At 40.1% G+C, this 23233-nt stretch overlaps 1 protein-coding gene and 1 long non-coding RNA gene across 2 annotated transcripts in view; one reads left to right on the top strand and one right to left on the bottom strand.

Moving 5' to 3' along the window:
- LOC120878141 overlaps positions 1-1956 on the bottom strand; it is a 72192-nt gene extending 70236 nt beyond the window's left edge. The window contains exons 1-2 of the long non-coding RNA XR_005724477.1: positions 1702-1956; positions 910-965 (exon numbers count right to left, since the gene is read on the bottom strand). This is a non-coding gene — a long non-coding RNA (uncharacterized LOC120878141). The remainder of the gene's footprint in view (positions 1-909; positions 966-1701) is intronic.
- Positions 1957-2159: 203 nt separating this feature from the next.
- Positions 2160-23233, top strand: part of PTPN12 (protein tyrosine phosphatase non-receptor type 12) — an 85522-nt gene continuing 64448 nt past the window's right edge. The window contains exon 1 of the mRNA XM_040260753.1: positions 2160-2681. Coding sequence (XP_040116687.1) covers positions 2583-2681 — 99 coding nt within the window. The 5' untranslated portion in view covers positions 2160-2582. The remainder of the gene's footprint in view (positions 2682-23233) is intronic.

The raw sequence follows: 23233 nt of genomic DNA, 5'->3' as shown, positions 1-23233 counted from the left end.
CAGGGGCAAACTGCTTCCAAAGACGGTGTGCCAGTTTCTCACACCATTTGTGCAAGAGTCTCCGTTCGTCCATACCATGCACAGCCTTGTGTTCTGTCAAACTTTTGGATCTCTTCCAATCTGATCATTTTAGTTATTTTTAAATTTCACCTTCTTTTTTGCCCACTAAGTCAGTCACTGAGTTTTGTGAGTTCTTTCATTCTCTCTCCTCCTTCTGTGTCTCTGTAATTGCAATGCTATGGTCTTAGTTTCAGCTTTTGTTGTGTCATGTATTGCCTCCCAATAGTGTTCATTCCATTCTCTCCCCTTATTACCTCACAACTTACTCATACACAGCCAGAAAGACCTGAAATCCATAAGGGTACTTTAGCTTTCCCTAACCTACATGAGATGCCAAAGGTAGCTGCTGAGATTTGGAGATACTAGTGTTGCAAGAAAGAGAGAGAAGCTTGTAATAAGAAAAGTTAAAAACAAAAACAAAAAAGCCCCAGCAAAACCATCAGCCAAAATAGGGCTGGATAACTCAAAACAAGTCAACACTTCCCACCCCACTGTCACTAGACTGATATAGTTTGTCCAGCATATAGTCTTTATCAATCTGACTTGCACATTCTTCTGACATATCAAAAGTAGAGGCAGTCCTGATCATCTGCCCATTTACTGCTCACACTCTAATTCCTTGCCTAGTTCTAGGGGAAACGGGTACTCTACAGTGAGCTATACTGGTGGGTGAGCTATGCTGGTGGGTGAGCGAATCTTTTCTCATATCCAGTGAGTCTCAATAATCTGATTAAAGTAAAATACTCCAGATCCTTGTTTTAAAAGCTCACCTCAGAAATTAAACTATTCCTCTAAGGGGACTCTTTTTTTAAATATAGGACAAAACTGTATCTTTTTATATGCACATACCTGTATACAAATGCACAGGAAGACAACTGGAAGGACACATCTGGAAGTAGTTCTTTCTGAGAAGAAGAGTAGATTGGCATGTATCAGTTGTATTATTTTAAAAAGAAATATTTTTCTTTAAAACAAATAGGAAATTGGATCTTGCTACTCACACCTGTTTTCTTCAAGTTTATTATTAAATTCCACGGTGCTTCTAAACATTCATCTGGGAAACGGGGCCTGCTACTGATACTTATTTTAACCAAATTGCCTAACCAATCTTATCCGGAAAAAGCATTGTTTGTGGGTATAGTGAACAAAGGAAAGTGACCTAGAGAAGTTCATGGATCAGGTCTTTCACTTCAGTCACATTATCACGTTTACGCTCCTTAGTGAGAGGTAACATGGTGCTGGTGAGAGAAAAAGGATCTGAGTTCCAGTTTGGGCTCTGCTAAGAATATGCTGGGGGACCATGAGCAAACACTTTCATTGTAAAATGGTGAACTAGACTAGGACAGATTTCTTTGATTACTAGAAGACTTACAAAGATGCATTCTACGGTGAAAAATCTATTATTCAGTTCTGAGTTGCTCCGAATCTAAAGGCAAGAAGACAAATTCTCTCCAATTCAGCAAACGTGTGGTATGTATTAGGACCACTGTGAATCTCAGGCGCTCATTCACCAGGTTTTAGACTGATTTGCAAAAAAGCAAAAAAGTCCTCTCACTGAAGAAGCGTTTCGTTTCTCTTGGCCGTAGTCATTGCCCAAAGTGCCAAGATCTAATTGCCGTCAACATTAAGATGAAGACGTACCTGATGCGAACGTGAAGACACTACAGTTCCCAGCATGCCTCTCTTCCCACCGCCGCCCTGTCCCGCCCCTACTCCTGGACTCTTGCCGGCCGGGACTTGCAGTCCCAGCTCACAGCTGGCGGCGGCGCGAAAGCAGTCTAGAAATGTACTTTTCCCACAAAAAGGCGGTGAGACGCAGTTTCCAACTCAAGTCCTACTCCAACTGACTAGCGTCTGCCCGGCGGAGTCAAATTCCCTCCAACCAGCTCCCTTCAGACCTGCAAACTGCTGGGGCGGAACCACGCCCCGGAAATGAGATCAAGTCCCCCAGCTGACGGCTGAAGCTCCTTCCAGCCACTCCTAGCCGGGCTAGGGCCGGCGGGGCGGGCTTGGGGGCGTGGCAAGCGGGCGTGGCTCAGCTCGGCGTAGCCCCGGGGATCTAGCCGCCGCGCGGGGCCGCGCGTCTGGGTGGCAGCGGGGGCGCGCCCGTGGAGAGTGGCGGCTGCGGTCGCTAGTCTGGAGGGAGGGAAGGAGGAACCGGGAAGGGGTGGAGGGGCAGGGCGATCGGAGAGCCGTGTTCCTAAGGCGGTGGCTGCGTCTCCGACGGAGCAGGAGCAGGAGCAGGGCGGGGAAGGAGGATGGAGCAAGCTGGGGGTTGGGGTTGGCGCTAGCCGCTGCGGCTCGGCTACTACTGTGGGAGAGTGGCTGCTCCTGGAAGTTGTAGGATCGGGAGCCGGGCTGGTGCCGCCGGTGCCTTGGGCGGTTGGGGAGGAGCAGGGAGCGTCAGGGGTCGGGAAAGACGGGACGGGTAGGGGGGCGAGCTGGGGAAGACTGAGCGGGCTCTGCGTCGGGCGGGCGGGCGGCGGGGGGGCCAGCGACCGCAGCCGGGGGGACGCGGGAGGATGGAGCAAGTGGAGATCCTGAGGAAATTCATCCAGAGGGTCCAGGCCATGAAGAGTCCGGACCATAATGGGGAGGACAACTTCGCCCGGGACTTCATGGTGAGTCCCTCCCCTCGCTGTTGCCTCCTCTCACCGGCATCCAAGCCCACTGCCTCTTCGCCCGCCCGGCCCGGCCGCCAGCGCTTTGTGTGCGGCTGTAAGGAGAGGGGCGGAGGGGGCGCGCGCCAACCCCAAGGGCCGGGGTGGACTCGGAGGCTGGGAGGTGAGATCGCCCTTCGGCCTCCTTTCCTTTCGTCCTGCAATCGCGGCCCCTTCCGCCCGCGTCCGGGACGCGAAGAGAGAGGCCGCTGGCCAAGCCCGCACTTAGCGCCGCCGCCCGCGACCACCTATTGTTTCTCAGGCTGGGAGCGGGAGGCGAATGAGGTGCAGGCCGGTAGGCTCTTCTCATCTTCCCATCCAGTCCGGTCCTCCTGGGAGGGTCGAGGCAGGAAGGAGAGCGGATAGCGCCGACTGAGGAACGAAGCTATTAAGGTTGCATTTAACTCGTGGGGTCCCTTTGATCAAGCTGGTCTCAAAAGAGGGCAGGGTAGGACTTTTTGCTCTTTCTGGGTTCGCAGTATTATCTCCAATGCAAGAGAAAGGATAGTCCATGGGAAATCTCGTGGAATGTTCGATTCCCATTTACTGCCGTCCTGTCTCTTGTCTCTTGAGACCCAGGTTTTAGATGGTGTAGGGGTCAACGTGATTTGAGGTTGAGGGATAAGTGTGTGTAGAGGCAGGGCGTGGGGGTGGAGGGTGCGTGGTTATCCCGAAGGAAGCCTACTTCAGACTCCCTAGGGGATACTGCCGAAGGCGGAGGGGATGTGACTATCACTTCCTATCCGGGGTGGGGGTGGGGAACTTGGGAACAATAGTCCTGGTGGGGCGGAGGCGACTGTACGGGCTGAAGCCCTGAACTGGGAGATAACCTTCGTAGTCTCCCCACCCCCCTTCCGACGTCCCCCCTCCCCCTTCCGCCCTTTGCTTGTACTGGCGGGCTGGATAGGAGGTTAAAAGTCTTGGTCGTGGAATTGCTCTCGGGCCATCACTACGAGGGGGTCAGATCCGAAGGCGTGGGACCAGAAGTCGACTTCCTCCATTGCCACCCCCCCTCCTTTATTTTTCTGCTGGACAATGTTCCCTTTAGGGTTGTTTCTCGCCTTAGGAGGCGGTGGTTGCGGCGCTGCTCCTACGGATATTGCGCAAGACTGGGGCGTTGGAAACCCTGGAGGTCTGGGGAATGGAAAAGGAAGTGGGACTTTGGGAAGTGGTTGCTCCTTAGTCTTGGCGGGGTTTGGAAATGGGAAATAAGCTAGGGAAAATTTTGCTTCTGGGCAAGATTCACCTCCAAGAGTAGTCACCTAACTCTGAAATTCTGGATTGCGAAAAGGATACACAGTTAATGTGTATAAAAATGAGTCGCAAACATTGGCTAGTTTTTGTTTCAAAGTGCAGTTTAATTGTTTACAAGGTGCAGGTGAAATGGCTTTTCGCACTGAAATACGAAATACTTTTCACATTTTAAAGAGACTTTGGTCTAGTAAAACTTCAGCGTTAAAATTCTTAACCCTTAACTTTACTCAGTGTCATAACAGTATAGTTGAGCTTTGTGATTCCCGCCTCCCTAAACCAATAATAGAAGATAGGAGTTTGGTTTTGTTAGTATCTTTTGAAAGTGTGAAAAATGTTGATTAAATAATTTATGGTTTATTTTAAACATTTCCTCTTGATACTTAGCCCATGTATTCCCCCCCCCCCCAAATTTCCCTTTTATCTGAAAAAGTTAAAGAAGATGTTTCCTTCTTCCTATTGGGAATTTTGAATGTGTTAGGTATCTTTGAAATGATATCACAGTAATTGAACAGAGTCCTCCTTTTATTACTCTCTAGCAAACATAAAAGAAAATATTTACTTAGATTTAAAATGTTTAAAACTAGTCTTACACAGTCTTACCTTGGTTGTGGAAGGAGAGGTGTGTGACCCCTGTCCACTTGGCATGTTGGTCCTCTTGTTCTCTATGGGCATATCCTGTCAGGAAAGGGCATTGTTTGCTGATGCAGGCCATCAGGACAAGTGCCCAGTCTCTGAACTCCTGTACAGGGGAAGTAGCCTTCGGGGTTCATGCTTTGGGGATGAGTCAGGGATTCCTATTGGAGATTTCATTTCTCCAGGACTAAATGAGTTTTCTTTTCTTCCCTAATACCTAGGGATAGCTAGGTGATTCTGCATTTAAGATTTGATGACTAAGGCTGTTCTTTTACAGTGCTTGTTTTTTTTATTCTGTGACTTGATAAGCAATAGCTATAATTAAGTCTGCCAGTTATGCCTCTTTTTCTCTTTAACTAGAAGGCTGGAGGAAAACTTTGTCCCTTTTGCCACAAAAAGAAAATATATTGGCTAATAGATTCTTCTAATAATAAACTTCTGTAATTCTTAAATTCTGACATGGGTTAAAAATGCATTTAAAAATTTTTAGCATTTGAGAACTGAGCCTTAGGGTAATCTAGCTATTATAACCCTATTCATTTATAAAGTGATAAAGTTCATTGTTTCAAATTTGGAAATTATAGAACAGTAATTAAGAATGCCTTACCTTTAGGAAAGTGGAATAGGCATTCATACTGTGGTTTTTCCATTATTCTGTTCAGTCTTCCTACAGTCCCATCACCCTAAAGGCTATCTTTGTTAATGTCTTTAATGCTTCTCTGTGACCATACTACATGTACCGTTTAATATTCTTAGGGTTTTTTCCAACTTAATATTTAGGTGTTTTTCCTTTGTAAAAATAATTTTAGGTGGCTATATAATATTTCACCTAGCCACTGTCATATAGCTTAACCATTTTTTTATAGTTGAAAGTTTAGGCTGCTGATTTTCTGCTATTATGTGTCATAATTCTTTGGAGAACACTTAAGCATAAAATTTCTTTATTTTGAATTATTGCATAAGATATCTTCCAGTGGTGTTGGAAGTACTAGATAAAAGGATGTAAACATCTGAAATACGTAAACGAATAACTTTTTGAAGTTGTATCACTTATTACAACCAACGGTAATGTATGAATGTTCATATAATAATCTTGGATCTTTGATAATTCGAGGTTGAAGAATAGTATGTTGTTTTAATTTTAATATCACGATGACTAGTAAGAGTAGAGACTTTTCTGCCTGTTGTCATTCTGTGAGTTGTCTATTCCTGGCATTGGCCTTTAGTGTGCCCCATCCTGTGAAAGAGGAGAATACTAAGGTATTGAGATGGTGTAAACTACAGCACCAAAATGATTTCAAGTTGATGGTTAAACTGATAATCTGTGTCAGATCCAGAACTTGATCACAACTATCTCAGCTTGTCATCTTTATGAAATTGCAGATAGTGATCATGAGAAGTAAATGTGTACATAGGGTGATGCCCATTTATGTTTGACATGTGTAGTTTTACTACCATCTCTGCCATTGGTTAGTTTTCTGACCTTGGCCACTTGCAAGAAAATGAATTGACCGAGTTCTTTCAATTTTAAAAGAAGATAAATGCTATCTACTTCACAAGACTGAAGTATGGGACTGATAGTTAGGATCTTCATCTAACAAATGATCATGCTGTCTTCAATATTCTCAAATGGCTGACTTATGTAGTCAGTTACATATAACTAGACATAGAAGGAAAAAAAGATGTCTGGGCTTTCGTTTTTCAGTAATTTTCTTTTGCTTTTTAAAGCTTTGTCATGTATAATTAAAATATTGAAACAAGAAGTAAGTTTATTCTAACTAGGCTAAAGTTTATGTGATATACACTAGACATTTGTATATTTAAAAATTGCAAGAGATGACAGTAAAGCTGCAAGTAAATATGGCAGTTTCAGTTTAAAAACCCATTCTCGTTAAGATAAAAACAATACTTTAGTAAGTAGAGTCAGTGGAGTATTTCAAAACAGGATGCAGCAGAGGTGTGAATTATAGTACTTTTGTGAAACAAGAAGGAGAAGATTTATGCCCTGGAGAAGGAAATGGCACCCCACTCCAGGATTCTTGCCTGGAGAATCCCATGGAGCCTGGCAGGCTACAGTCCATGGGGTTGCAAGAGTCGGACACGACTTAGTGCACTGTCTCACCCCAGAGATCCTGCCACATATACCACAAAAACCAGACATCCCCCAGTGACCTTGTCCCCAGTGTTCCAATCACTCCCATGTGGGAATTCAGGCACATGTCCACAGAGGTCACAGTCAACATACAAACGGTTCTGTTATGTCCCGTATATTACCCTTTCATGTCCCAAGGAAGACATTTTCTCTTAGAGATTTTCATTTAGTATATCTTTAAAAAATCTTGTATTAAACTTGCCTCCATCTTTTTCTTGGGTAAGGACAACCCAGAAATGGCCCTTTTGTCTGTGATGTTGCCATTCACAGCTTTTCTTGATAGGCCTAGTACAATCTTGAGAACAGGGTTGCTGTATGCTGAATGTCAGACGGTAGCTCTTAGCTTTGCCTGTCTTAGGTAGTTATGCTGTGCATTTTTTATTGGTGTACCATGTTTGATTTGTCCCTAATACCATTGAAGTTTTTCTGAGAAATGAAATAATGCAACATGAACTTATTAAAATACATTTTAAGACTTAAAAAAAAAGATTTATGGATTTTTTTTAAGGCTAAACAGACATTATAGCAAGCATTCCTGTGTTAAAATGCCATTTAAACTAACTGATATTTTAAATCTAAATTTATCAATCACAGGTAACTGCAGAAGTACCTTAGTAGTTATGCATTCAAGGAGTTTATTATTTAAAACCATCTGCTCTACAAATAGTAATCTTGACAGAACTGCTCAAAGCAACCAATTTGCTTGCTTTGTTATGATTAAATAATTGTTATATTGTTTTTATCTTACTACAGTAGCGTTTGTGATGTTATAAATTAAACAGAAAGAAGATTAACATTTTTTTATCCCTTCTATTTGTTAAACACTGTGCCATACATTTTACACTGTGTCTTATTTAACATATCTGCTGTTTATGAGGTGGCTATAACCTAAATTTTAGAGATAAGGAAATGCACTCTGAGAAGTAGAGTATCTTGCTTGACTTCAAAACTTGATCTTTTTATCCTCCAGAGTGCATCCGAGGTCCCTTTGGACCTGGCTGGAACTTGGCAGGTAGTGGAGGGTGCATTTCCATGCAGAAGGATAGGGGTTTTAGAGTTAAGCATGTTTAGAGAGTGGTAGATAATCTGCCATAACTAATGTAGCAGTTCTCACACATTTTGATCTCAGGAGTCTTGTACATTCTCAAAATTACTGAGGACTCCAAAGAGGTTTGTTTCTTTGTACTGTATTAGAAATTAAAAGATATTTTAAAAAATAATTTACTTTAAAATAATGGTGATAAACCCATTCCATACATACACTGTATTTTATAACAAGTGATTTTTCAAAAAAATTACTGGTGGAAAGAAGCATTATTTTTATGCTTTTTGCAAATTTTTTTTACCGGCTGGCTTAATAGAAGAGGTCTGGATTCTCATATCTGTTGCATCAGTATGAATGCAACAGACCTCGGATGCACTCTGTCATATTTCACAGTATCAAGTGTCATGTATCCTCTAGAAAACTCCAGTGACCACTCCTAAAGAGAATGAACATGATAAAAATATTATACTAAAGTCTGTGCATTTGCATATTTGCAGGTGAGGAAGCATAACTTAGGTTTTAACCTTGTGAATTCTTTAAAATGGTCTAGGTGTGGGACATCTCTGGATCATAGTTTGAGAACCAGTGAAACAATGGTTATTAGCATGGTAAAGGTGTTAATGGGATGCTGAGAAAGCCAGTTAGGGATCAGGTTGTGAAGATTCTTGAATCTGTGCTGTATTTTATTCTGCTGCTAAGTTGCTTCAGTCGTGTCTGACTCTGTGTGACCCCATAGACAGCAGCCCAACAGGCTCCCCCATTCCTGGGATTCTCCAGGCAAGAACACTGGAGTGGGGTGCCATCGCCTTCTCCGGTATTTCATTCTATAGATCAGTAATAGTAATTTTGAACAGTTTATACACTACAGGTCTCAGCGTTACAGGGAAAGTAAGCAGTCATTTGACAGATGTGTGTTGCAGAAAGTTGATTCTGATGGATGACCAGATGAAGGAGAGCATTTTTGAAGTTGTTGAAATATAGGAAGTGAGATATGATGGCCTGAGCCAAACTTAAGACAGTGGGACAGAAAATATACGAAGGATCTGATAAGGATTAAGAAAAAAGTCTTCATGACTCACTAGATGTGAGTAGTGAAGGACAGAGGAATATTGTAGTATGATTCCAGAGTTTCTAGCTTGGTATACTGTCACCCAAGTTGGAAGGTTCTATTTGGTAGGGTAAGGAGGAAGGACAAAAAGCAGAGGAGACCAGGGAGAAGATGGTTGGAGGAAACTTCAGAATTAAAGAGAATGAGTTTAGTTTTGGACACGTTAAAACTGAGGTGCCTGTGAGACATCGTGTAGAAATGTAGAGCTCAAGAGAGCTACTGGGACAGAATTAAAGCATGTAAGAGGTATTTGAAAGCTTGAGAGTCATGAACTCATTCAGACAAGTGTATGGTGTGCCCAACCTAAGGTTGAAAAGCAACATTTAAAGAGCAGCCTCTAAATGAAAATGTTGGTGATTGCTCCTGGGTAGGTGTGGTCAGAGTGGAAGGAAAGGAACCTAGAGGATGTCAGAAAGGCCTGGGAGAGTTTCAGGGAAGACATTACCAAAGTCAGATAATTCTGGGAGGACCGGTAAGGTGAGCTTAAGAAAAGCACCCATTCTGTTTGCTAAGTAGGAGTGATTTGGTGACTAGAAAAAGCATTTTGGAGTTGGGGTATGGGAAAAAGCCAGATTGTCATAGGCTGAAGAGGAAATAGCTGAAGTAGTATAAATTCCTTCCATTTACTTTAGCATTCTGAATGTAGATGGCTGAAGCCAGAGGAAGACACAGATCCCCTCCTGCTTTCTGCTTAAAAAAAAAAAAAGTAAGATAGGGACAGCATTTTTCATACATGTATTTCTTATCTATATGTATGTCTTTTGGTAAAATGATTGCTATTTAAGTATAATTTTAAAAGACAAATGGTGGCTCTGTGATAACGAATCTGCCTGCCAGTGCAGGAGACATGGGTTTGATTTCTGGGTTGGCAAGATTCCCGGAAGTAGGAAATGGCAACCAACTCCAGTATTCTTACCTGGGAAATCTCATGGACAGAGGATCCTGGAGGGCTACAGCCCATAGAGTAACAAAACAGTTGGATGCAAATGAGCACACACATAAAAATACAGATAACAAGAACTTGTCAAATAAGACTTCTGAAGTTTTGATTTAAGGTTTGAATTTGATTTGCTAAAAAATGGGAGAGGAAAGATTGAACGCCTGGCAAGAGCTTATGCTGTACACACTAGATAGTATTAAAAATTTCATTTTTTGTTAAACTGTTCAATATTGTGGCTTGTAGTGTTTTAAAAATTAATAACAGCTTTATTGAGATATAATTTATTTAGCATAAAATTCATTCATTTTAAGCTGTGCAATTTAATAGTTTTTAGTATGTTCACAAAAATGTGCAGTCGTTTCCACAGTCAATTTTTATTAGCCCCAAAAGAAACCCCATACCCATTAGTAGTCATTCCTCCCACCCTCTCTCCTCGCAGACCTCAGCAACCACTAATCTACCTTCTGTCTCCATAGATTTGCCTCATCTAGACATTTCATATGAATGGAGTCATAATATGTGGTGTTTTGTGACTGACCCCGTTGACTTAACATGTTTTCAAGATTCATCTGTGTTGTTGCTTGGTCAGAAAGACTTCATCCTGTTTTATGACTGAATAATTTTCTGTTGTATGGATATATCACATTTTGTTCACTCATTCAATTCTTGATAGACATTTGAGTTGTTTCCACTTTTTGGAACATTTTGTATTGTATAATAATAATACATGAAATATAACACATTTTATATTATTTTATGAATGCTGCTACTGTGAATCTATACATAAGTTTTTGTTAGGATATCTGTTTTTGATTATCTTGGATATATACCTATAAGTACCTTTAACATTTTCAGGGAACTGACAGATTGTTATCCAAAGCTGCTGTACATTTTATGGTTCTACCAGGAAAATGCACGTTTCCATTCCCACTAATTTCTTTACATCCTTACCAATACTTGTTATTGTCTGTCTGTCTGTCTTCTTATAACCATCTAAGAGGGTATAAAGTTCTATTTTGTGGTTGGCTTGCAGGTATATCTCAGTAAGCTTATATACATGGTGTAGTATGTCTAAAATGTCTTTAAAACTAGAATATTGGCAATATTTTGCAGTCGTAGCATTTGAGCTAATTTTAGTCCTTTTCCATGGCCACTGGTTTAGTTAGGATTTTCTTACTCTGATAAGTGTCCGGCCAAATGTATTTATCTTTTAACTAACTTCACAATTGGAAGTGAACTTTTAAGTAACTTTCCAGACATGGCTCACTGAGCTAGCACACTAAAAATTTACTTGAAGTGTTAATTCTCAAGGTTGTTTTACTGTGTTTCCTTTTAGAATATTGTTAACTTTTTTTCTGTCAATATTTGACATTTAATTTGGGAAAGGGTTTTGAAAGATTGAAACTGAAAGTAAGATATTAACATTTAAATAGATTAAAATTTTTTGTTCATATGTTAAACACTTCTGAGTTTCTATAATACTCAGTTCATTAGATTCATAAACATTTACATTTCTGACTTCCCCAGACTGAAAGCCTCCGAGGCTAGAGACTGGGACTTAATTATCTCTGTATCCCCACTGCCTAATGTAGTGCCTGGCATTTAGGCATTAATGGCTGTCGCATGAGCAGAAATTGTAGCGAGCTTAATGCTGTAAGACAGATTTATTCTTCAGGTGGATTCTTCAAGTGGTCCAAGAGGCTTGTCTCTTAGACCAGCATGAGAGTTGCTTTTTCATCCACCTGCCTACAGGCATGCTTGCACAAATGTTTTTATTTTCAGTACCCAAGAAAAAAGAAGAAAATAAAAGATAAAGTACTGGAGCAAATTTAGTAAAACTTTTAAATAAGTAAGTGAAAGTGAAGTCGCTCAGTTATGTCCAACTCTTTGCAACCCCGTGGACTGTAGCCCACCAGGCTCTTCCATCCATGGGATTCTCCAGGCAAGAATACTGGAGTGGGTTGCCATTTCTGTCTCCAGGGGATCTTCCCGACCCAGGGATTGAACCCAGGTCTCCCGCGTTGCAGGCAGATGCTTTAACCTCTGAGCCACCAGGGAAGCCCTAAATAAGTATTTGTTTATTAATTGTAATATCTTCTACATAAATGTGGAAAATAGTGTGGTACATATTTTTCTCTGGACACTGGTTGCTGTCATAAGGACTGAGGGAAGCACTTAAAGTAACTACTTGTGTATCCTCCACTCCATAGACTATTAATTTTAATAAAATGTCCATTTTTAACTTTAGGTTTTAGATTTCATTAAGAAAATCCAGATATCAGTTCACTGGCGTCTCTTCAACAGTAGCGGTATCTTGTAAGTTGTGGGTGTCTTAGGAGTGATTACAGCAATAGCTGTTGTTCTCTCCTTGCCTGTAGTTTTCTTGCCTCATGTAATTCCTTCCATATATCATGCTCACTTTCCTAAAATACCGCTTTCAAGTGCTGGCATCTGTAGGATAATGGAAGGCATACTGGTTTTAAAATCAGATGTGGGTTTGAGTCCCACTGTTTGGTGCCTACTTCTGTTTCGTTTAATATTTATATAGAACCATATTGGAAACATGGTTTTTTTTTTAATCACAGAAAAATGTGACTTCACAGGACCCTCAAGACTCCTTTCGATGATCATTAAAAGTATTGGAATTTTAAATGCCTAAGGCTTGCCTGGAGAATCCTAGGGACAGGGGAGCCTGATGGGCTGCCGTCTATGGGGTTGCACAGAGTTGGACACAACTGAAGCAACTTAGCAGCAGCAGCAAAGCAACTCAAAGCATTAAACCCAAGCTCTGCTTTTCTTCAAATTGTAATTATATGTCCCTCTTACAAATTTCCCTTCCTCCTACTCCCTACCCTTTTTTTTGTAGTTTTTGTCCTGGTTTAGAATCACAGGCCAATAGGATAAAGTTTATACTTAACCTGGCCTTCCAGAGCCTTTTAACAGTGTCTCTCATACCTTTCCAGTGTTAAACTCTGTGTACTCTGCAGTGTGTGTCCTTTCTTTCCTCTGGAATGAGCTGTTTCTCATCCTTGAAAAATGCTTATCTGTGTTTGTACTGCTGAACATATTTTTCCGCTTTCTTAGAAAACTTTCCTTCTATTTTATAGTCCAGTACTTTGAAGATCAGGACACTAAAAATTTAGAATAACTTGACCACATTCACCCAGAACTCAGAAGCAAGAATCGTAATTAACTCTCACTTTCTGAGATAAATCTATTAGTCCAGTTTATCTTAAAGCACTTGTTCTCCTTTGCAAATTTGAATTTTAATACTGTGGAGAAAAAGCCTTTCATTAGATTTGAGTCGAAGACTTGTTAAGGCAAGTTCGGTGATAAATGCACTTGTTCTAAATCACTAGGCTTCCAAACAAGAATTGAACCCCTCTCTCAGCATTTCATATTTCCTGTAGTATTTAGTTTTTTTGGATTCATGCATTCAAACCTTGACAGTTACCTCCTTCCCTGTGAAATAACACAGATATCGTTTCCGTTTGTGTAAGATTAGAGTGTCAGTGAACTGGCTTATGGCAGATATAAGTAGTTGTTCCCTAAAAGCTTTTCCTAGAGAATGTGGAATGTGGATCATGTTAATCTCAGAGGCTTTGGGATGTACGCTAATACCTACATTTCCTGTAATAAGTGTTTTTAGTTGTAATCTACATTTGAAAAGCTTTTTAACAACATTTGAGTAGTTGTTATGCTGGTCGGCTCTGAAGAAATGCAAAAATTCAGGTCTGTCATGAATCCTACCATCCACCACCACACCCTAGGCACTGTGTTTAGAACTGGCAACTGGAAATATGACAGTTGTTTCCCTTAAGAAATTTACTGGCTGTGAATAAACTTGTGAGAAGCAGCAAGAAGTTGTCCTGGGAGCAGTGGATGGGCTTCAGGAGGTCTATGAACTCTTTCAAATTATACTTAATGTTTTGTGTGTAAACCTGTTGGGATAGGGGTGAAGGTTCTTAGATTCTCAAGGGTTCCAAAAAATCTTAGAAACTCTAGACTGGTAGAAAGATAATCAGCTTTGGAACCATACAGTAATTTCTGTCCTGGCCCTGTTATCCATATAGGCAGATTATGTAGGGAAATTGGGGCTCTAATACTTACCTACAAGGACCAAGATAATGTATATTTAAAGCTTCTAATGTAGTACATAGAAGGTACTCAATAGTAGTTTAAGACGTGTTATTACTTTAAGGGAAGTATATTCAAAATTAAAACCATAGAGGGAGGAGAGCCTAAATCTGCCTGAAGAGAACATGGACAGTTTTAGCACAGAGGCCACATTTGACTTGGCTCTTGAAGGGAGAGTTTGTCAGGTGGACTAGGATAAAAGGCATTTCAGAGATAGAAAACAAACAGTGTTTGCAAAGACACAGAGATAAGAACTATGGGTTTTAGAAGAGAGGAACAGGGTGGCTGGCAGTGTAAAAAATAAGCAAAGCTGATATAACCAAATAAACAGGAAGAGATTCCCAAAGGGAGAACAGCCTAAATGCTGAGTATGAGATGCATATAATATTGGCCTCAGCATTCCTGAATGTTTTGGTGAGTGTTTTGATGTCTTACGATTGTGGCATAGTTGTTTACTCTTCGTTACAAAGTATGGTTTGGTTGTTATGAAGGATCTTTTTAAAACAGAGTTCCATAAAGCCAGTGTTTTTTACTCTGGTAATTTTACCTTATCCCAGATATATAAAGTAGTACTCTCAGTTTATATAGTTCTTAATTGGCCAGATAAGTGGTTTTCATTAGCTTCTGTTAAAAATGCCCTGTAAAAAAATTACATTAAAAAAGAGTCTATAGAACTTCAGGAAGTTATTTATAGTGGTAAGCCTCTGTTTAGTTTAGATTCCTCAGTATATTTGAGTTTTCTAGGTGATAACTGAGGTTTTGAAACAATACATTTGGGACCACAACTATAGTGAGAATGGAAAAAAGGTCAACTCCCATTCTATGAAAATGTGGAGAGTGGCTTTTTTTGGACACCTTCTCCCCTCATTGTACACCGGAGTTATAAGTCATAGACGCTTTGATGTTAAAGGAAACATGAACGGTATTTAGAAACTAAGGAGCTTGTTACAGGTTTTACAGTTAGAAGTTGCCAGAGCTAAGTTTGTCCCAAGATCATAGCAGATGTTTTTTTCTGTAGCATGATGTTGCTGAGACCAATAGCTGTCTTATTATTATTTAGGGGAAAAGTTAATAAAAGGAAAAAAAAGTGGGGCATAAATATCCTGCAAATTATAGACAAATTCTTTGTTGGTATAGATTTTTGGTTGTAGCCTACTTGCAAACCAGTTTGCATGCTAAGTTGCTTTAGTCCTGTCTGACCATTTGCAATCCCATGGATTGTAGCCTGCAGACTCCTCTGTCCATAGGATTCTCCAGGCAAGAATACTGGAGTGGATTGCCATTTCCTTCTCCAAGAAACCAGTTTAAGTGGGGTGGGGGGGAATATATGTATATATATATATCTCACTGGAGAAGGCAATGGCACCCCACTCCAGTACTCTTGCCTGGAAAATCCATAGATGGAGGAGCCTGGTAGGCTGCAGTCCATGGGGTCGCTAAGAGTTGGACATGACTGAGTGACTTCACTTTCACTTTTTACTTTCATGCACTGGAGAAGGAAATGGCAACCCACTCCAGTGTTCTTACCTGGAGAATCCCAGGGACGAGGGAGCCTGGTGGGCTGCCGTCTATGGGGTCGCACAGAGTCAGACAGGACTGAAGCGACTTAGCAGCAGCAGCATATATATCTCACAGTAGAATACTGCCCTTGAGTATTCTATTTAACTGCTTTAAGGACAGGAACCAAGAAATGGGAGCCATCCATAACCTGGGTGACTATTTCAGCTCTTTGTGGTTCTGCATGTTTATCAGTTTCTCCATCTAGAGCTGCTTGGACACTTATCTTTGCTTCTCTGTGCACCTGCTTTACTCTTAGCTCTCCACATTTGACATTCACTACACGTGCTGTTGAATAAAGGCATCTCTTAAGTGATCTAACCTGTGTTCCTCACTTTATCTCTGTTTAGAGGATTAGCTCAGAATAGTTAGAATTGCTGTCTCACGTTCACATTCCTGAAATTCACATCCCTTCAGTCAACCTGCTGCTTCTAGTGAGATGGGTACTATGTAGTATAAATGTGTGAAGTTGACCAGGATGGGGAGTTTGTTCAGATGTGATTGGTAGGGACTTTTCTTAGTGAAAGAAAGTTATAGTTCCTTAACTTAACGAGACTGGCAGCCCAAGGTGTATCTAATACAAAAATCTTTGAAGCAAAACTGGGGGGAAAAATGAGCTTCTATTTTAAGGTTTCAGTCCCAAGTAGACTCCACCCACCTTCTTTCAGAGAAGGGACAGAGAAGCACAGAGTCCTTGTGACTTGAGAGAACTCTGTTGGCTCTGGCAGAGCATAATTTCACATGTACAGTGCATACTAAACCTTAAACTGTGTAGAAGCTATAAAAGTAAGATGATCTATAAGCTGCATATTTATGGTACTTAAGATTTAAGCTATAATTTTTCAGTGTTAAAATATGAAACCAGAACATAACCTTCTAGATGAAAGTATAATTCTAAAGACCAGTTTTATCAGTATTATATCTAGTAATTTTTTATTCTCTCTCTAAATATACATCTGAAATTTATCACTGTCTGAAAGACTAATATATTTCCTCCCTAGTAGATTTTGCATGAATAAATCTAAATATAGTTAGATTCATCTAAAATTTGAGTACTTTAATACTGTGTGTTGCCTGGTTGTCAGTGTGTCTGTCTCTGTGCAGGCTGTCTGCCTGACTGTGTACCTCTTATCTTTATCTACTCTGTCCATTGGCTTATCTGTGCCAAAGATTCATTAATGGGTGTTAGAGGTAGATTTGGATATACTGTATAATTCAGAAATTTCCTGTAATTTATGCCTAGTTGTTTATAATTCTTTACTTCTAGTGCTACAAATACGTTATAAATGCCAAGGAGGAACATAGTGCAGGTAGGCACTAATATTAGGATTTTGCAACTATTTGAAGAAATTGAATATGTTTAAATGTTTATCTCTAAACCTATTCACTGGCATTATTCGATGTTGCACAAAATAACATTTTATTTTTTCATAACTGTATTATTTAGGTAGTAGAAAATTAATCATTAAGGTAAGCAATACAGTCTTAATGTTTAATATGCCAGATGTTTTGATCTTTTCATTTTATGGAAAAGTAAAGAGGATAGGTATTTTAATAGTTCAAAAGCTAGAAACAGAAATACTTTGTGAAAAAGAGCATTCAAAGAAGTTATTATTAATTATAAGATATATGCTTAAACTAAGTTTTCTTGAATGGGTAATTAAATAGGCACTGGCTGACTCTACTTTCTTGGCCTCTTCTTTCCTAGATGATGAAATATCATTATACCTAGATTTTCACCTACCTCTTTAGTCTCTCTCCTCTATTATTGGCTCAGATACAGCATATTTCCTGTTTTTTGTGCTCTTAGGTCTTAAGGGAAATATAATTGAATACTTGAATATTTAAAAATTAGAAAATAATCTTACAAATCTTATAAAATATTACAGTGACATCAATTCTAATGCTGCTTATTAAGAGTCTCAGACAATAATAAAACATTGATATTTTCTCATACTCTACATTCTTACGATGGCTGGTGGATTCTTTTTAAAGTATTTCTGGAAAATGCAATTTAATCTAGACCAGAAGTATAAGATGAATATTTAACCAGCACATTTAATTTTTCCATTGTTGCTTTATTATATGCCAGTTTTTATATTATTTATAAGCCATGTTTTGTGTGCATATATTGTTTATGCCATATCTAATATTTTAAAATATGTTCTAAGTACTCTTACATTCTATTGGCCAAGGCAAGTTATAATGCCACCTCAGCCTCAAAAATTCAGGAAATAGATTATACCCTTTAAGTTGGAAGGACTACAAAGTCTTGTGCAGTTTTAATATAGGAAGAGCTGAAAAACAGGTTTTTAATATGATAAATCTACGGCTTCCCTGGTGGCTCAGAGGTTAAAGCATCTGCCTGCAATGTGGGAGACGTAGGTTCAGTCCTTGGGTCGGGAAGATCCCCTGGAGGCGGAAATGGCAACCCACTCCAGTATTCTTGCCTGGAGAATCCCGTGGACGGAGGAGCCTGGTGGGCTACAGTTCACGGGTCGTAAAGAGTCAGACACGACTGAGCGAGTTCACTTTCGCTTTCACCTTCACTATATGACAAGCGTAGGAGATATTATTATTACATAAAGTAGTTAAGACATAGAACTGGGGCTTGAAATAAGGAGTAAGCCATGCATTTACCTGGGGGAAGAGTACAGTACCCCAGACAGAAAGAGCATTAAGTGCCCAAGTATCTGAGTTAAGAGTGTGTTGGGATATCAAGAAAGCTAGTGTGCTTGAGCAGAATGAGGAGAAGAGTAGTAGTAGATTTAGTAGACTTGTGATCGTGCTGGGAGTTACGGCAAACCATCCAGGTTCTTGTAGGTCATTGTTAGAACTTGGGTTTTTACTCTAAATGACAAGAGTTTACTTTTGGGTATGATGGGCTTTTCCTCAGTGGTAAAGAATCTGTGTGCAATGCAGGAGACACAGGTTTGATCCCTGAGTCAGGAAGATTCCCATGGAGAAGGAAATGGCTATCCACTCTAGTATTCTTATCTGAAAGTCCCATGGACAGAGGAGCCTGGCGGGCTGCAGTCGATGGGATCACAAAGCGCTGAACACCACTGAGTGACTAAGCAAGCACAGAAAACACCAATTTGTAGAATTATTAACTAAACAAGCACAGTCAAAAAGAACATTTATAGAAATAACTAATATAGTAGAGCTGTTAGTGATTCATAAGTATTAAGACATACTTAATAAACAAGGAATTGCTTAAAAATACTATGAATTTTTAGAATAAATACTAAATCAGTTTTCCACAGTAGAAGTAGTAAAAGTAGATTTAGAGGAAATGTTCTAGGTAGCAGAATATTTATAATTTAAGCAATAAGTGTTTGATTATAGGGGATATGCTCTAAAATAATGTACTTCCAGAGACTGTCAGTGTAACTACACTATACATTAAGTATTATGACAGGAGGTTTTGTATGACTCAGAGAAATCAAGCTGACAGTGAAGTGCCAGGTCACCCTAATGGCCTCATTTCAGTTCAGTTCAGTTGCTCACTTGTGTCCATCTCTTTGCAACCCCATGGACTGCAGCATGCCAGGCTTCCCTGTCCATCACCAACTCCTGGAGTTTACCCAAACTCATGTCTATGGAGTTGGTGATGCCATCCAGCCATCTCATCCTCTGTCGTCCCTTTCTCCTCCCTCCTTCAATCATACCCAGCATCAGGGTCTTTTCAAATGAGTCAGTTCTTTGCATCAGGTGGCCAGAGTATTGGAGTTTCAGCATCAGTCCTTCCAGTGAATATTCAGTACTGATTTCCTCTAGGATGGACTGGTTGGATCTCCTTGCTGTCTAAGGGACTCAATAGTCTTTTCCAACACAGCAGTTCAGCTCTTTGGCACTCAGCTTTCTTTATAGTCCAACTCTCACATCCATACATTACTACTGGAAAAACCAAAGCTTTGACTAGATGGACATTTGTTGACGAAGTAATATCTTTGATTTTTCATATGCTGTCTAGGTTGGTCATAACTTTTCTTAGAAGGAGCAAGCGTCTTTTAATTTCATGACGACAGTCACCTTCTGCAGTGATTTTGGAGCCCAAGAAAACCAAGTCTGTCACTGTTTTCCATTGTTTCCCCATTTATTTGCCATAAAGTGATGGGACCAGATGCCTGATGGCCTCATCCTATTAGAAATTAGCTAGTACCTAAGAATAGTTACTTTACAAAGTGAGACAAGAGAAAACTGCTTTGCCTGAGATTTCCCTTTGTAGTCTAAAATAGTAGCTGAATTACAAGAGTTTTTCATTTTATTTTCAAGTAAGTTCAAAAAGATCCATCATATTTGGGTCAACTTTTTAAATATAATAGTTCTCTAAAGGAGTGAGTATGCCATGTAAAGAGACTGGTGAAACATTTAGGGACAAAACCAATCTGATTAGAGTGCTTTTTCTCCTGACTTGTATTTAAAGCACAGATATTACAATAATAAAGCTCAAATTTGACCTCACCAAAAAAAGCTACAATATGAAAGGTAATGCAGAGATAAGCAGTGGATTGAGATAAAACACTTTAACACATTTAACAGTTGGAGGATTATTATCTAAAATATAAGTAGCTTCTCTGTATAAATAAAAAGAATACTCCAATAGGAAAATTTTAAAATGCTAAGAAAACTAACAGAAGAAAAATGCAAATAATTACTAAACATGGGGGAAAAGTCACCAACCTATTCAATAATCAGAGAAATAAAAATTATTTTAGCATTTACTTTGGAGACAGGTCCATCAGATCCCACCAAATTTGGTAAAATTCAAAAATTGGTAATTATGGCAATTCAGAAATTGATAATAGCAAATGTCAGCCAGGATAGAGAAAAACTAGCTTTCTAGATCTGTTGATAGGGAAGACTTTTTTGGAAGGCAAGAAGCTTAACTTGGTTGATTACTTCAAAGGGGAGGGATATGGAGGAGAGGTGATTCCTTTTTCATTTATAATTATGTGCAGAAAAAGTTAACCATTCTGGGACTGCTATCCTCAGAAAAGCCAACTTGCAAGATTCGCCCTTGGTAGGTATCTGGGAACTTGGGCTTTTGAGAGGCTTCCTATCATTCCATGATGAGAATGGCTCCCTTTGCTTTGCTGCACAAATATGTTCTTGTTGTTTAGTCACTAAGTCGTCAGTCATGTCAGACTCTTTTGCGACCCCATAAATTGTAGCCCACCAGGTCCTCTCTCCATGGGATTTCCCAGGCAAGAATACTGGAATAGGTTGCCATTTTCTACTCCAGAGGATCTTCCCTACGCAGGGATTGAACCCAAGCCTCTTGCATCCCCTGCATTACCAAGCGGGTTCTTTACCACTGTGTCATCTGGGAGACCGTGTGTATATGCAGGCACACATACATACCTCATTTCTAAGACTCTGTGGATAGGTTTTTATATGTGTGTATTAACACCCATTTACACCTTTCCCCCTTGGCGATGAAAGATTGAAAACTTTGTTGACATTGTAGGTAATAAAATATAGAAACAAATCAAAAACAAAGTGTTTTCAGGTATGCTATTTAGGACACGGGGCTTATTACTTTATTTTTAAATTTGTTTTTAACTGGATGATGATTGCTTTACAATGTTGTGTTGGTTTCTGCCATACATCAATGAATTAGCCATAGGTATGTATGTGTCCCCTCCCTCTTGAAGCTGCCTCCCATCTCACCCCATCCTACGCCTCTAGGTCGTCACAGAGCACCTGGTTGAACTCCCTGAGGCATACAGCAAATTCCTACAGCCATTTGTTTACATATGGTAATACGTATGTGTCCCGTGACCCTTCCCTCACTGCATCCACACATCTGCTATTTCTGTGTCTCTGTTGCTGTCCTTCAAATAGGTTCATCAGCACCATCTTTCTAGATCCCATATATATGTGTTAATATACGACATTTGTTGTTTTCTTTCTGACTTCACTCTGTGTAATTAAGGCTCTAGATTCATCACCTCATTAGCACTGACTCAAATGCATTCCTTTTATTGGCCAAGTACATACATTATATGTATGTACCACAGCTTTTTTATCCATTCATCTGTCAATGCACGTCTAGGTTTGCTTCCATGTCCTGGCTGTTGTAAATAAAGCTGCAGTGAACGTTGGGGTACATATGTCACTTTCATTTCATCCTGATTTTCTCAGGATATATGACCAGTAATGGGATCGTTGGGTCATATGACAGTTTTATTCCTAGTTTTTTAAGGTATCTCTATAGTGTCCTCCATAGTGGGTGTATCAGTTTATATTCCCACCAACGGTGCAAGAGGGTTCCCTTTTCTCCACACCTTCTCCAGCATTGATTGTTGCAGATGTTTTGATGATGGCCATTCTGACAGTGCGAGGTGAATGTCATTGTAGTTTTGATTTGCATTCCTCTAATAATGAGTGATGATTAGCATCTTTCCATGTGTTTATTAGCCATCTGTCTTCTTTGGTGAAATGTCTGTTAATGGAACTTCTGCCTGCTTTTTTCGATTGGGTTTGTTTTTCTGATATTGAGTTGCATGAGCTCCTTGTATATTTTGGAAATTAATCCTTTGTCAGTTGGGCTGCTCAGGTGGCACTAGTGGTGAACAACCTGCCTGCCAATTCAGGAGACGCGAGACACAGGTTCAGGCTCTGAGTCGGGGAGATCCCCTGGAGAAGGAAATGGCAACCCACTCAGCTGTGGCACGCGGGGGCTCCTCTCTAGTTGCAGCGTGTGGGCATCTCATTACAGTGGCTTCTCTTGTTGCTGAGCCCAGGCTCTAGGCGTGTAGGCCTCAGTAGTTGTAGCTTGTGGGCTTTTGAGCACAAGTTCAGTGGTTGTGGTGCGAGTGGATTCTTTACCATTGAGCCACCAGGAAAGTCCCTCAAGTAGCATTTTAAATGTATACTCTCCAGTTATACAGACTATATTATCTCAACTTAATGAACTGAGTAAGTTATAAGTGTGATAATAGGGTGCCAATTCATTGACTATGGAATGCTCTGAATGTGGTTATCAGTGCCAATTTTGTTTAAAAGACTTGTCATATTTCACTGTATATGTGATACATGGAAGACCCTACATATTGTAGAGGAATTAAAATAAATATAGGAGATTATCTTTGGCAGATAGAAAATTAAAATCTTGGGTGGCAGCAGTAGTAGTAGTGATGGGATAAAACTTATAAACAAATGATGGATAGAAGAAGGAATGAAATACATGACTAGGATCTACTTTTGGAATATATGCTACATAAGGGCAGGTTTATCTGTACCACCTAAAAGGATACCTGACACAGAGAATAGGTTAGGAAAAAAATGATATACGACATATCCTCATGAGGTTATAATTGATTCTTACTTTTTCCTTTTATAATAAGTGTCCAGATACAGTATGTTAACAAACTGAGAAAGTGATTTTCTTTTTTTTCCCCAAATATAGCAGTTAATTCACTAGTCAGTTCAGTTCAATTCAGTTGCTCAGTCGTGTCCGACTCTTTGCGACCCCATGGACTGCAGCATGCCAGGGCTCCTTGTCCATCACCAGCTCCCGGGGTTTACTCAAACTCATATCCATTGAGTCTCTGATGCCATCTGACCATCTCATCCTCTGTCGTCCCCTTCTCCTCCCCCACTTCAATCTTTCCCAGCATCAGGGTCTTTTCAAATGGGTCAGTTCTTTGCATCAGGTGGCCAAAGTATTGGAGCTGCA

This window comes from Oryx dammah, unplaced genomic scaffold (genome assembly GCF_014754425.2).
Source record: "Oryx dammah isolate SB20612 unplaced genomic scaffold, SCBI_Odam_1.1 HiC_scaffold_18, whole genome shotgun sequence".
Taxonomy (NCBI): Eukaryota; Metazoa; Chordata; class Mammalia; order Artiodactyla; family Bovidae; genus Oryx; species Oryx dammah.
This window is presented reverse-complemented; position numbering and strand designations above follow the sequence as displayed.